We start from the raw sequence: 16,130 nt of genomic DNA, 5'->3' as shown, positions 1-16,130 counted from the left end.
GTGCATTGTTAAGATATTGTTTTGCCAACTAAATGGAGTTGCCAAAATCACACTACCTCGAAAGCAATTAAACATTAAAAAAAAAATGACACGAAACTCAAAAAACACACTTCATAAAAAAAATGAATTTGAAGAAAACTCTAAAAGTGAGTTTTTTCTCATGAGATCTCAAAATCTCACGAGATTTTGAAAGTGAATCTCTTTTAAACCTTATTTTTAGTTTTAAAAAAAGACAACCAAAAGTGCCCGTAGTGTTGTGGATGGTGTTGAAATGTGGGGTTGCTACTGCCAATACAATTACCAATGCATTGTTTCGGCAACGCCACTACTCCTAAACTGCAACAAAGAGTAACACATAAACTACAATTCAAGGGTTCCAAACTTTGCCTTAGGGGTTATTTGATGGCTTGTCCAAGATTGGACGAAATGAACAAATAGAACGGAACACAACATTGATTTTGTTCCTTCCGTTGTTTTTGTTTCGAGTCCAACAAATATCTACTGTTTGATGAGGGAAGAATGAAAAAGAAGAAACCTTAATCAATGAAAAAAACCTAATCAAGAAGAAGAAGCCTGAATCAAGAATAGAACCCTAATCAATAAAATCAAACAAAAACTTAATATATGAAAATCAAACAAAAACCCTTAATCTAACAAAACCCTCACATATGAAAACCTAAAAATGCCTTAAAAAGAAATTTGATAAAAAAAAAAGAGGAAGAAAGAAAAGGGAAAACCTCACCGGCGGCCTCATTCCCGGTGGCCTTGCATCGCCTCAAAGGCGGCCTCATCCCCGGCATTGATGACCTTGGCAACAGTGACCCCTTGGCTGAAAAGGAGAGAGAGAGAGAAGAACATTTATCATTCAACATTACCAAAATACATCCAACCGAATTTTGGATGGGAGAGGAACATAAGAGTAAGACAACCACCATCTAGATGGTGATTGTGCACAGTTCAGAGTACAAGTAGATCCAAACCCCCGTCTCTACTATGTAATTTAAGAGTCAGATACACATCAAACATAACCCGCTGACGTAGCCTTCCAAAATTGAATTTGATGCCCCTGAAAAAGATATTGTTTCTTTCGGTCCATATCACCCACCATGCTGAAAACAACCATACCCGTCACAATAATCTCCCTTTTTTTTGTTTCGTAAACTCATGGGACCAAACAAGAGGTCCCGAATAACAGAACTCGAACGCGTTTGAACCGGCGGTGCACCCCAAGTTTGAAAGAATAGGTCTAATACTACCGGGCAAAACCAAAATAGGTGAGTCGTGTCCTCTATCGCCTTCTCGCAAAGAACACACATGCTTGGAAACTGAAGCCCCCGTTTTCTGACATTAATCTGGGTTTGAACACGATCCAGAGCCACTAACCACGCCAATGCCTTTGCCCTTGGAGCGGGCCCCTTACCCCATATACAATCAATAGAAAACCAATCCATCCCGGATGGCAACAAGGAATAGTAAACTTGCTTAATTGAGAACCTATCTCCGCTCGCCATGGCCCAATGAAGCCACGGGCGGCCATGGCCAGGCCTAAGGATCCCTGTCACTGAAGGAGCGAAGTGTTTTCCGCCACTCCAACCAGATGGACGAATGACACACTGAACTGGGCGTCGAAAGAAGGGAGGCAGGTAAACTACCATATTTTTCCCTAACAAACGTATGTCGAAAACTTCACCACAGGCCAGGCAACGGGTACCTGCTACTTGTAAACATGGTGTATCTTTCTGTGATGTGGCGCAAGTGTGTGCTTTGGAGGCAGGCACCTCTCCATTTTCGGCGGTTAAGATCGGATCACTCTGGGTACCGTTGAAGATTTCTGATGCCGTATGTTCGTTCCGCAAGGCCGATCGTTCACCGCAGTTCTTTCACTCGTATATCGGAGCAGCCATCGAGAAGCATCCTTATCAGTCGGCTAGCTGTCACATTCGCCCTAATGAGTTAATGAGAACGTCTGTTCTCGGGATGGAGTGTGGGTCAACTTGCATGGAGAAACTTTTGGGCTCTATTCGTACGTTCATCTGGTTTGCCTCCTCGATTATTGAGTCGCCAGCACAATCTTGCTTCCGAGAGGTGTGCTGCATCTATCGACCATGATGGATCCGGGGATCGTTCTTTTTTTGATGATCGTGGAATCTTTTGTTCTACTGATTCTACCCGTCGTATCTTGTCGAGATTCCTACCCCATAAAGGCATCCTGGTTTGCATGGGGTCTGCCCCGATGTATTATTTTGGTTTTACCTGCGTGGTCTCGATTTCTCCTTGCATGTCGCAACCAACTCAATTTCTGTGTTCAACGGACTGCCTGCCCGATCAAGACGGGGGTTGTCCCATGGAGGTTCTCGGAGCACCTGTTCAGGGGGTCTCAGAGGTCTCTTGCTCGCAACTTGTGCATCCACAACCTTGCCCAGATTTGTTTCGTTCGGAGTGTGGGGCACAGGGGGTCGAGGACAGGTTCGTCATTTGGGGTATGTCCTTCGCCGAGGCTGCGCGGGCATTAGGAGTGCAGATTTCACCCGGGCAGCTTTCTTTGATCCAGCAGCAGATTGTTCCTCGAGTACAATCGGCAGACAGGGTTGCAAATAGCCTTCGTAGAGCAAAATCATTGGCCCGTTCGCAAGCCCAGTTTCAAGAAGATGGATCAAGCTCAGTGCGACGCTTAGTTAGGCAAAGGCGCACTAGGGTGCTCCTGATTTCTTATCATGAAGATGTGTATTTGGAATATTAGGGGCATGAATTGCTCTCGTAAGCGATTGTTTTTAGCAAACTGGATTAGATATGAAAGTCCGGACATCGTTGCAATTTGTGAAACCAAAATGGAAGATATTTCGTTATCAGTGGCGTCTTACTTATGGAGAGGTGCAGCATATGCTTTTAAACCGGCCGTTGGGTTTGCTGAAGGCATCTTGCTTCTTTGGAAAGCTTCTCTTAAGGCGACAATAGTGGATATTGGTCTCTATTCCATCTCTCTTTGTGCAAACGTGTTGCCGTCGCTACAAGATGTCGTCTTCACCTTTGTGTATGGTCCTGTTGTGTCGTCCTCGCGACCAACTTTCTGGGCTGAATTGGACCGAGTTTTGGTTACCTTTGGAGCTCTTCAGTGCTTAGGAGGAGATTTCAATTGCCTATTGTCTACGCAGGATTCTAGTCTACCGGTTCTTCTCAACTCCTCTATTAGGGGGTTTCAGGAGTTTGTTCAGCAGAACCAGCTGTACTCGGTACTTCATGTGGGGGAGCAATTCTCGTGGTCAAATATGAGGTCTCGCTCTTGCTTACGGATACTAGATCGTGTTTTTCTCTCGCCAGATCTATTTCACGCAGTATCGGATGTCACTGCCTGCCTGATGCCGCGGACCATGTTCGATCATGGACAACTAATTGTTTCTTGGGGCGCAGGCTTTAAAGCGTGTCGCAGGTTCTCCTTTGAGGAATGGTGGGTTCGTGTGCCAGACTTTCAGCAGCTGGTTGGTCAATCGTGGGCTCAACCGGTTTCAGGATCTTGGGTGGCCATCCGCATCCATTCAAAGCTTCTTCGTCTTCGGCATCGTATTAAGGAATGGCTCAGCGTTAACAACCTGAACAAGTTTAGGTTCATCGGTCAGTGGAAAGCTGAGCTCTCATCCTTGGCCCAACGTCAGGTCGATCTTGTTGGTGTGTCGGAGGGTCAAGTGCTTCAATTGCAGGAGTGTATCGTTGCCCTCTCTGCCCTCGTTGCAGAATGGAGAGCGCGAGATGAGCTTAGATGGAAATTGAGGGCCAGAGTTGCATGGTTAGCAAATGGTGATGATAATACACGATTTTTTCATATGAATGCATCAAATAAGTACAGAAAGAACAGGTTCTTCTCGATCGAGATCGATGGATGCCAGTTTGATCAGCATAATTGCCTGCCAGCTATTACTTCTTATTTCTCCAGGCTGTATTCGACTGACGTAGGCGTTGGGGGGGTCATCGGCGATATGGGGTATAAGCGGTTGGCGGCAAACCAATTTGTTCCTCTGCAGTCTAGATTCACCGAAGCTGAGATTTCAAGTGCTATTAGCAACCTCTCAGGATGGAAGGCCCCAGGCATTGATGGTTTTCACGTAGACTTCTTCAAAGCTTTTTGGCCAATTGTTAAAGCCGACCTGGTCCAGTTGTTCGATGAATTTTATCGTAATGTCAGGCTGCCTAAACCATACCATGTGGCAGTCATTTCTTTGATTCCTAAAAGGCAAGGGGTGTCAGACATATCCAACTTCAGGCCGATTTCGGTGATGGGCGCTCTATATCGCATTATATCTAAGGTGTTGGCTAACCGGTTGCGCGCTGTCATTGATCAACTTGTCTCTCCGAATCAGGGGGCTTTTATTCCAGGTCGAAGTGTGCAAGAGTCATTTATTTGTGCAACTGAGCTTCTTCACTCTTTACAGTTGACTGGAGCACCGTACTTCTTGTTAAAATTGGATTTTCACAAGGCTTATGATAGTCTGGCATAGGATTTTTTGTTTGAATCTCTAACAAATATGGGGTTCGGCAACCGGTTTATTGCATGGGTTAAGGAGCTGGTCACGAAATCAGTGTCATCGGTGTGCATCAACGAAATGAGAGGGGAAAAATTCAAGTTGGCTAGAGGTATGCGACAGGGTTGTCCCCTAGCCCCCATCCTTTTTAATATCGCGGCAGGGGGTTTACCTATTCTCATGAAAAGGGCAGAACAAACAGGCTTCTTGAATCCGTTGGGCATTCCTGGTTTTGTTGGTCACACAATTCAATATGCAGATGATACTTTAATATTTGGTCATGCGAATGTTAATCAAATGTCTAGGTTGTGCTTCATTATTAAAATATTCGCTGCAATTTCTGGCCTTCGCCTGAACGAGAGCAACTGCGCTCTGGTCTTACTCAATGCTGACCCTCTCCTCCAATCGGCTGCTGCAAGGATCTTCAACTGCCCGATATCCGACCTTCCTGTTAATTTCTTGGGTCTATCATTGCACTCACTGCAGCCGTCGAGAACTTCGTCTTGGACGTCTACTATAGAGCGGGTGCAAGGGAGATTGCAGTCTTGGAAGGCCCGATATTTATCCTTTGCGAGACGATTGACGCTCATTTGCCATGTTTTGGCCAGATTACCAGATTTTCGTATGAGCATGTCCATTATACCGACGACAGTAGAACGAACGATTAACCGTTTGCTTTCGCACTTTCTTTGGTCTGAGAATGCGTCTCAAAAAAAGTACCCACTTGTTTCTTGGCAGCAGATCGTTCTCCCGAACCAGCGAGGCGGCTTGGAGATTCTGGCTATGAGAAAGAGGAGCATCGTGTTAGTCTTGAAGTGGGCTTGGGTCGCTTCCACATCTCCATCTTCTTGGGCTACGTTTGTTAAAAAAAAAAAGAGAGAGAGAGAGAGACGGGGGACCCCTACCCCCAACTTTTTTTTTACATGTTTATGCTTCTTTTTGTAATAAGGAGAGGAGTGTTACAAAAATAACACCTTTTTAATATGCAGCGGATCGGAGTGTCCACCACATCCAATGTTTGTTAAAATCATCGTTCCCCATATTCATTTTGTCTCATTTTAGGCAGGGGCGGGAGAAGGTAATTAAAATACCTTTAGAGAACCATATCAATAATTTTTTGAAATATTTTTTTTTGTTTTGAAAAAAAACATTTTTAAATCGTTTCTTCTAGTACATAGTACAAGAAACCTTCTAAATCTTTGCATACCAAACAAGTTATATTTACCCTTTTATAGCAACTATGTTTTTTCAACTAATGATGAGTTCTTCAATTATCTCTGGGGTATATTTTAAATAAAAAAATCACAGTTTTTTTTGTGTCCTTACAAACTAGGGCTTTCAACTGGTCACAACTGGGTAGGGCTGTCAATGGGTCGACTACCTGACCCATCAGATGTACTGGAACCCGCCCAAATAATAGTGTTAGACTCGGTTTTTGTTGGGTCACAAAAGTGAAATCCCGAACCCGGATCTATACAATTTCAGGAGTTTACTTTTACTAAAAATACATATAAAACACTTGCTCGATAAAAATCATAACCCACATTCGGCCTACATATTGCCCGGGTCTGGTTTGACACAACCTGAATATGATTCGGATGAGCACTTTTATGCCCATACTCGAGAATGCAATTCAACTCAAGACGGGTACCAGGTATAAACCCTATTCGTTGACAGCCCTGCACTTGGGTGGTTGCGATACTCATCAGTTTATTGGTAGGTCAAGGTTCGGGCCTAGCCTGCCAGGCTCTATTAGGTCATTGGGTTGGATCACGAGGAGCTGATCCGGTGTCCACTCCTAGAACCAACCTGAGCTCAGCCTGGCTCAACCTAATCTCGATCGCTCGTACTAGTTCAACCCGAATTAAGCGGTATTGTAATATTGGACCTTACCACTTATGCGGGTTCCGGTTTTCAATGGGTTGGATCCAACACAAATGGGTCTAACCCGACATCTGAATAAGATAATGATAAATTTACGTATAAAATGCTTCAAGAGCATCAATGTCACCTGATTAACCCAGGCAAGTTCTTGCTATTCGGACCTGGACTCCGGTCTAGTTCTGTACGAATCAATGTTGTTAAAATTAGTTCACTAGGTGAATCGGTTTTTTTTTTTTTAACTGGCCTTTTTATCATACAACGTGTCATAAAAAATTTGTTAAATGTTTTTAAACCCCTTTTAAAATATTAAATTTTGAATTGACCTCGAATCAACCCCTTTTGAACCGTCTTTGGGTCAATTCGATTTTAATCGGATGATTCAGACAGATTTTGATAACATTAGAATAAACCAATTCGGATAGAAGAGAATACTGGCCACTTGAAACTGGATCAAGTTATGGACTCAGATCAATCTGCATTGACCCACTGATAGGAGTTCAGTTCCATTCATCCCTATGGCATCCCTCATCTTCATACCCCTCTTAAATCTTATTAAATCTTATGATATAGGTTGTTTTAATCAAATCTGACCCTCAAAATGGATTCAACGTGGTTGATTTAATAATAATTGACCATTGGATTGTATTTTTTAATAAAAAAATAATTTTTAAATCATAAAAAAATGTGTTTTGTTAACCATTGATTTTTGAATCACCAAAAAATTCCTAAATACAAGTTGGATTTCTGCTATTTAAATGTTGTTCTTCACTAAATGAATAGGGTATATCACATTGTAAAGTCCCATTGAATCAAAACAACTTGCATCAATGAAACCCTAAATAACGGTACGAAGATAAGGATGACATAGGGGATGAGTGAAATCATTTTGGCATTGATAGCCCTACAAAATCGCGTCTAAGAAAGCCTGCTTATTGAATTGGATTAGATGGCTCTAGTCCATGTATGGATCCCATTAACAGGAACCAATTGCTCACCTTAGAAAATGCATTTGGATAAAGAAACCTTCTTTTGTTTATAATTCTTCTCTCTGAAAATAGCATAATTATTTTTTTCAGACAGAGAAAGTTGGGGTTAGGCAGACCCTACCAGTTATACAACTATACCATTCGGATTTGAAGTTGCAACTTCCCAACACAAGGTGATGTGCACTACCTACTACTGAAATTGAATAATTATTATTATCATATCTTTGTTCTCCTCATCATCATTAATAATGTTGCATTACGAAGGGCGCTCTCCTTGTCTGGTAGGAATAGCTCTTGTGTTGGGACATTGCATACCAATGGTATACTTGTATAACGGTTAGGGGTCTGCCTAACCCAACTTTCTTTGTCAAAAAATAATAATAATAATGAATTGAAACTCATAAGTGCTAGTTGTTTCACCTCTCACACGGCAAATCAAGACAATCAAAATTGCTTATGAGTTGACATTGCATGGGGAGGGTGTTGTGTGTTCTCCTCCGAAGACAAATTTGTGTGTTCCAGTGTGTATGGAGGAATATCTTGGGACCTGCAATAATTTATATGCCAATGTTATCTATGACGATTTTATAATAAAATAGCGTCATTGCTAGAGTCTCTAAGAATCAGTCACAGTCCAAAAAAAATGATGCACTGGGCTGTCATTACTAATGAGCTTGTTTGCTTGGAGAGGATATATCCTCAGTTGCACACAAAATTGCTTTGCAATAGGAAATAAACTCGACGATGAACAATATGGATGTTTTGGTGATGTCTTTTGTAAAAATGGGAGTCTCTAAAAGATAGACATGTGTTTGACGAAAATGTCCTGCCATAAATAGCTTTCCACATTCTCACGAGTCTACATTCTGGATCACCCTTTGACAATGCACCATCTGCTATAACAAGAGCTCCCTTTGACCACACACCATTTGTCGTCGTTTACTGTTGTCGGAGCATCATTTGGTATCATCTATTGTTGTCGAAGCACCTTTTGTCGTTGTCTGCTTGTGAAAAATAGTTGAACTACTAGAGAAATCAATATTTTGTCTATTGTTCATCATAATATTAGGGTGCACGCGTTGAACTGAGTAGACAGAGAATAACGATTTACAACAGAGATAATGGTGGCAATGTCGATCTGATTTATACTGTAAATCGCTACTATCTGATCTGATTTATACTGTAAATCACTACTCTCTGATTTAATCTTTGCTGTAAATCGCTACTTTCTGATATGATTTCTACTGTAAATCGCTACTCTTATCTAATTTATAATGTAAATCGCTACTCTATGATCCGATTTCTATTGTAAATCGCTACTCTCTGATTTGATTTCTATTGTAAATCGCTACTCTCTGATATGATTTTTACTATAAATCATTATTCTCTGATCTGATTTCTACTGTAAATCGTTACTCTCTGATTTGGTTTTTACTGTAAATCGCTACTCTTTAATATGATCTTTGTTGTAAATCACTGTTCTCTGTCTATTCAGTTCGACGCTGCCAACATTATCTATGTTGTAAATCGTTATTCTCTGTCTACTCAGTTCGATGCTTGCACCTTAGTATCATGATGAAAAATAGACAGAATGTTGATTCCTATGATAGTTCAACTATTTCTCATGAGCAACTGACAACAAATGGTGCTCTGATGGAAAAAGGTGCTCCGATGATCGCAGACGACGACAAAGGATTCTCCAACGATAATAGACGATGACAAAGAGTATGTCATCAAAGGGAGCTCCTGTTACAGCATATGACACATTGTCAAAATGTAATCCAGAACATTTAGGGCAAAATATTGCGAGGAACTCCTATTACAACAAAGGAGTTTACTACTTAGGGCGAAAACAAAATGTTTGAAATTTAAAAAGTTAAGATCATCCTCCCTTTTCTGGAGGAATGACATTTTTGTCTTTTTTTAGAATCGATGTTTCATGGCGGGAATAACAAGAAAGGGTATTTAAGTCTTTGCAAATGCACCGAACTCCGATGTTAACTGATGCCGACATACACGGGGATACGAGGCCCATGTGCTTACATACATGGCTCTCATTCAGACCCTCAAAGATGCACATGCATGTTGGGGGAGGGGGGCATATAACCTGTTTCGCATTGCATGGGTGTTAACACCATTACCACAACAGGGTCGCTCGATTGGACAACGGGGTGGTTTTGAAGGTGCTGAGATGAATGCACCTGATCAAACTTCATTGGTGGCACCGGTGTGTCTGCAGCTTTAAGAGGTGAGCCACTTAAGGCAGGATGATTGTGGGTCTCTTTGGGGTTTTCCTAGCTTTGGCAAGAGTTCCTCGTCTTAAAAAAAAAAGGACCGGCCACGTGTTAACAACTTCAATTAGAACTTGTTCACGTATACCCGCCTAACTTATGAATTATTACATTCAACATCCTAATTTACTTTTAATTCATCTCATACCATTGCTTGAGTTGAGGCATGAGACACTTACATTAGTGATTTAAGTGGTTCAGATTAGGATCGGATGTGGCCAATATCATATTCGAATGAGATTCAAATTAAGATGGTGAACCCCATTTTTACATGTAAATGTATTAGGAAATCTATCAAACTAATTCAGTAACAAAAAACTAAAACAATATCCTCATCTGGGGATATGGTTTTGGCATACCCAATGTAACTAAATGGAATCAAATTTGGCCGGGTATAGGATAAAATCTAATTCATTGATATCAGTATTCATGATGAAACAGTCCTACTCAGGTGTTTTCTTTGGGTAAAGAAAACATATCATGAATCCAATTTAGACTCTTTTTTTATTAAATCAAGCTAAAAATTAGGGGTGTCAACCTGTCGACCCGACCTATACCAAACCCTATAGGGTCCGGGTACGGTGATAAATAAGAAGACTCAATTAAGACCCAGCTCCGTACCCGAAGGTTCGATTAATACATGGATCTGGGTATAGTTTGTGAAATTTTATACCAGACTCAGTCCTACCCAAGTTTTGATTAAGACTCACAAATTTTCAATGTAAAAATAATAAAAAATATTATTTTACCAGGTAAGGCCCGGGTCTGGTTCATGTAGTTCTTATCGGTTTGGGTATGGTTTCTCTTATAGTAGGTCCGATTAGACTCAAGTCGGGACTCGATAGTCTGGTTCCACCTGGGTCCCAACCAAACCCGACCCATTGACACCCCTAGTAAAAATGCATGAAACTAGCCGTATCTTTACTGTAAAAAATATAAAATACATCGATTGAGAATTTTAAACGGGTATTTGCTAAAAAGTTAAGCGTCGTTTCATAAATTTCTTTTATTTATTTGCTTGACAATTGAACGGGTACGAAAATAAACAGGCAACCCTTCACGCAGAGAGACGACCGCAACTTCTCAAACGGCTCCAGCTGCGCGAGGTTTCATCGGCGCCTATTCATCTTCCCTTGATTTCCGTGATCCAACGGTCATGTGACCACTAGTTCGTCGGGTGTGGCTGGGCTTAGTATTATCAGCCTAACAAGAGAGCGGCTCAGGTCGGCTTGGCTAAGCCCCAGCCAGCCTCCAGTGGTACAAACTTGGTTAAGTCTTCATAGACATTGACCAGACCCTAGCTTTAGAAGACTCAGCTTTGACTCGGTTCGACCAACCATGAGATGACATCTGGATTGCTCGTCAAACTCCCAATCAGCATGCTCGATCCCGGGGTTATCTAAATCCTCCATGCCTAGCATGGTTGAGTCACAACTCCTACGAGTTTGACTCAGTCTAGATCCGATCGAGTACACTTGGTGTACTTCAAACTTGACTCAGCCGATTTGGTAGCACACTGCAAAGAGTCATCTAGGATTTGACATTTTGTTTAAAAATTGACCTGGACATGCCTCGAGAGGACTTTGAGGACTCACCAATGGCTTTTGTTTGCAACTCGGGTCGACATAGTCATTGATATCATCACCAAATCAGTTTGACTCAACTAAGACACAAATACTTTTGGTTTGAGTCCAATATCCAACCAAACCAAGCCCATTTAATCATACCATTGGGTTTTGAGCTTGCAACCTCCCAACACAAGGTGACGTACACTAGCAGCTCCTACCAAACAAGTGAAGCCCCAATGGTACGATAGCTGTTCTGGTAGGGTAAAACTCCATGGACTTAATCATATAATGTGTTAATTGGGCAAGAAATTCGAAATCCATTAATACAAACCCACATCTAATAAGGGTAAGGAACTAGTAATGGTCAGATCCAATGAAGGGCTTACCTTAAGAAAATATAATCTCAATTCTTGTTCTTAGGATTTTCATGATAAGGCGAAAATCTTGCATAAATTGGACTTTTGCCTTAAGAAAATATAAAAAAAAAATCTCAAATATATGATGCTGAACAAATATAAGAAAAAATCATGTAAAATAATTTAAAAAGCACTATATATTTGATAATAAGCAGGATTTTGAGAACTTCATGATAATATCAGAATGTTCAAAATCTCGATAATATTTGTAGCCTGTCACAGGTACACACCATTTTGGTGGCGTGCCTCTGGTGACCAAGGTTTAAAAAACTTACCGAGTCAACCCAGTGACTCTGTTTGACTCGGTCGCTAATTACTGGGTCAAACTAGTGCATGACCCAGAAATAAACAAAACTGGGCCGAGCCGAGTTGTAGCATGACTTGACTGAGTGAGCTCATGGTTCCACCGAGTCATATATATATATATATATATATATATAATTACATTCATTGTATAAAATATAATATAAATATTATGTATATTATTCATAAAAAAAGGTTATACATATATTAATAAAAGTATACATTAAACATATTATATAATGCATATTATATATAATATATTAATAATATACATAAAATATATATTACATATTTTATATAAAATATAAAGTTAACATGACCCTGACGAGTCACGAGTTAATTATGGACGAGCCAAGTGACGAGTCACTAGGTTTTAAAACTATGTTGGTGACATGAGCAGATATTTTAATATTATTTTATTATTTTGAATGTTTAAAAGATTTATTTTAATAAATGTACATTTGTAACATTAAAATTAATCAATAAATTAGTCTAGTGATTAAAAATTAAAAGATTTCGTGTCATCGCATCCTATTTTTCAAGAAATTTTGAACTTACGAGTTAAACCAGTATCACACGTCCTCGTGTCCACGTGTCTTTTGTGACATTTTGTAGCCATGGGTCCTGTTATACCAGATGGGCAATGAGATTGGATCAGGCCATATCCATATCCAGAATGAGTCCGAACCCGTTTCATCCGTAGCCGGTAGCCGGTCCGCGAGGCGACAGCGTTGACGTCGGTCTGCTCTGAAACTCTTTTTTAAAAATGACATTAATGTCCCTAACAACTAACGGCCTTAACTACCAAGGGCATTTAGGTCATTTTCTGGGACAGAAATAATTAACAGAGATCCTCCCCTCCTCCCTTCTATAAATACCAGAAGGCAAGGGGAAGAGAAACCCTTTCCGCTGAAGGCTGTCGCCGTCCGGCAACCCCGCCGGAGAAATATTCTCCAGGAACGGAGAGCGAGAAAGAAATCAAGCCGTTCTCTTTCTCTCTTTCCCGTTCCTACATATCGGATCGCTCACCAATCCGCCTGCGTCTCGTCTCTGCCGGCCGGAAAAGAGAGGACGATAGGAATCCGTCAGATTTTCCAGCGATCGGAAAAGAGAGGTGAAGAAAGTCTCCGGCAACATCTCTCCGAGCGGACGGCCTCGCGTTTTCATCCCGAACAACGGAGAAAGGAGGGAATAGTTTGGTTCCCGTAGATATTTCAGGCATCACCGGTCTGATTCTCTTCTCATCTCGGCCAACAGAAAAGAGTTGTTTCCGGCACGTATACTGAATCGTCGATCCGGTGTCATCCGGATAAAAGGAGGAGGCATTAGGTTTTCCGGAAATATTTCCTGCAGAAACGGCCGGTTTCCGAACTGTTAGCGTGTCTATCCTCTCTCTGCGGTTCCTGTTGGACGAGAAGGCTCTAGTCTTCCTCCAGAGATCGCGGGAGGTCCTGGAAGCGACTTCCGATCCGGTTCGCAACAATCGCTTCTCTCGTACCCGACTCGCGAGTCGCTAGGGTTCTGGGATATCGGATCCGATGCAGCAATCCGAAGAAAATTCGATTCGGTTAACATCGATCCGCGACGACTCGGGCCTTACCTTCTGTCAGGCTAAAAAAATAGGCTTTTCAAATGAAAAGAAAATGTCGGGAACGAACGTTCTGTCGTCCTGTCCCTCCTCAGTATTGCCGGGGGAGTGGGTTAAGGGGAACCCGGTCGGATCCGGCTCATTCGGCGTGGTGAATCTGGCGATGCGTCGGACTACCGGCGAGCTCTTTGTCGTCAAGTCGGCCACCGGAGAGGCCGGCGTCCGATCTCTCGTGAACGAGACCGAGATCCTCTGTTCCCTGGATTCACCGTGGATCGTTCGGTGCCTCGGCAAGGAAGAAGAGGATGACGGAAAGGGTCTGAATCTGTTCATGGAGTACATGGCGGGAGGAAGCATTTCCGATATCTCGAAGAAATTCGGAGGCGCTCTCGGCGAATCGGTGATTCGTTCCTACACCAGGGATGCCCTTCAGGGATTGGATTATCTCCATTGCAACGGGATCGTTCATCGGGACATCAAATGCAGAAATCTCCTGTTGGGCTCTTCCGGGAACGTTAAAATAGCGGATTTTGGGTTCGCTACCAGGAAGAATTCCTCTAATTTTCCCGGAAACAACGGGAAATTGGGATCGTTGGTGCAGGGGTCGCCGCTCTGGATGGCCCCGGAGGTCTTGAAACAAGAAGATGTCGATTTCGCATCTGACGTTTGGTCGTTGGGTTGCACCATTATTGAAATGGCGACGGGGAGCCCTCCGTGGAGCGATGGGGTTTCCGACATCATGAGTGCAGTTTACAAGATCGTTCGCACCGACGAATTGCCGCAATTTCCGGCGGGATTCTCCGACGAGGGGTTGGATTTCTTGAGGAGGTGCTTGCACAGAGACCCGAAAATGAGGTGGAGTTGCAAGGAGCTACTGAACCATCCGTTCGTCACGGAGTCGAAGTTCCTGATGAAACGCGTCTCGTCGTCTCCCACCAGCGTCTTCGATTTCGGGTCGAAAAGAGGAGATTGGGATTCGGAGGGCTCCGTTTCTCCGGACCCTCTTCGCTGCCTGGCAGCGAGGTGTCTGAAGAAGATCCCGTTCTCATGGCGATCGATGGGTAGCATGTTAGAGAATTGGGTGGCCGTTAGATCAGAAACAGAGGTTGAGAATTAAGCGAACCTCAAAAGGTCCCTCTTTTTTTCCTTTTTTGGTTGGCAACCTTAGGGATATTGATATACTAGTTGATGTATAGATCAACACAGCTTTCTTAGCAAATTATGGATTGTTTAAGACTTTAAGATTGAGGAAATCTCTCTTTTATTTTTATTTTTTTGAGAAAAACGTAAGAGACATTGAATTTTTCTGTTAAGGGGTCTGTTTGGGAGGAGATGATGGAAATGACTTGGAAGGAATCCAAGAGAAATGAATTTGGAAATCCTTGGGAATGAAGGAAATTTTCAATTATTCCAAATTCATAGAAATTGCCTTGTTTGGAAGCACCTTGCTAAAGGTTTCAAAAGAAACTCGAATGCTTCCGAGAGAAGGAATTTTACCATTATCTATTCTTCCTGGAAGAAGCATTTGCTTGTCACTGAAAGTTTGTGCTTTCTGCAGTAACGCACCTCCGCGAGGCCCCCAGTAGCAAAACAAACATCAGGTTCCCTTTCCCCGAGAAAATGGAGCCAGAAATACATGCTGAACTCCCCTTTTCAGCGGAAACGGTTCTGGTTTGGAAGAGGGATCCAGGGAGCGCTTAAATGTCCAAGGTATGTGACACAGCCAATCACAGCATTGCGTGGGGCCTACAACAGCTAATTGCAGTTCTCACATTGAATGTTGTCATGTGATTGGCTGCATCACATACCTGGGGGCACTTAAGCCCTCACTGGATCTCTTTTCTCCCGTTGGGGGGGTCTGATTCCTTTTCTGCGGTTTCAAGGGAGAGACGTTCATTTAAGAAAAAATTCTTGCTAAAAAAACAAAGAAGCATTTCTTTTACTTTTGTCTAGTCTTAGTGAAAACATTCGATTGGAAAGTACTGAATCCTTGGGTCAAAACATTTGAAATTGATATATAAACAGGCATTAATTCGTTCGTTCTCCAAAAGGCTCAATACCAAAAGCTAGAAAACTATAAACTAGAATTGAAATTAAACCAACTCGGGCTTTTGAAAATCTTTGAACTAACTCCCCTCTCAAATACAAATAAATACCCCCATGGAAATATGTAATTGGATTTGGAATGTGCCGAGGGTCTATTCCTTGGTCCCCATTAAGCCCGAATCCAACTAAGGAGGTGAAGCAGGGGTGTCAACGGATTTGGAATGTGCGGAGGGTCTATTCCTTGGTCCCGATTGAACTACACTAAGCCCGAATCCAACTAAGGAGGTGAAGTAGGGGTGTCAACGGGTCGGGTTTACCAGACCCGACCCGTACTAAACCCTATAGGGTCCAGATATGGTGATAAATAGGAAGACCCGATTAAGACCCAGGTCCGGACTGAAAAGTCCGATTGATACATGGAACAGGGTATAGTTTATAAAATGTTATACCAGACTCGGGCTTGAATGTAAAAATGATAAAAAAAAACTATTTTATAGGCTATGGACCGGGTTTGGTTCATGTAGTTTTTATCCA

At 42.2% G+C, this 16,130-nt stretch overlaps 1 protein-coding gene across 1 annotated transcript; it reads left to right on the top strand.

The window, feature by feature from the left end:
• The first annotated feature begins 13,605 nt into the window (after positions 1-13,605).
• On the top strand, positions 13,606-14,803 carry LOC149847558 (mitogen-activated protein kinase kinase kinase 20-like). Its single transcript, XM_089994218.1, has one exon. It carries the CDS (start codon positions 13,606-13,608, stop codon positions 14,665-14,667), a length of 1,062 nt encoding a protein of 353 aa, XP_089850344.1. The 3' UTR covers positions 14,668-14,803.
• Positions 14,804-16,130: the final 1,327 nt, after the last annotated feature.

Source organism: Nuphar pumila, chromosome 2, assembly GCF_984573655.1.
Source record: "Nuphar pumila chromosome 2, dmNupPumi1.hap1.1, whole genome shotgun sequence".
NCBI lineage: Eukaryota > Viridiplantae > Streptophyta > Magnoliopsida > Nymphaeales > Nymphaeaceae > Nuphar > Nuphar pumila.
This window is presented reverse-complemented; position numbering and strand designations above follow the sequence as displayed.

What these genes read in the sequence shown, in the direction of transcription:
- LOC149847558 (XM_089994218.1), top strand. Translation starts at nt 13,606, where the DNA reads ATGTCGGGAACGAACGTTCTGTCGTCCTGTCCCTCCTCAGTATTGCCG.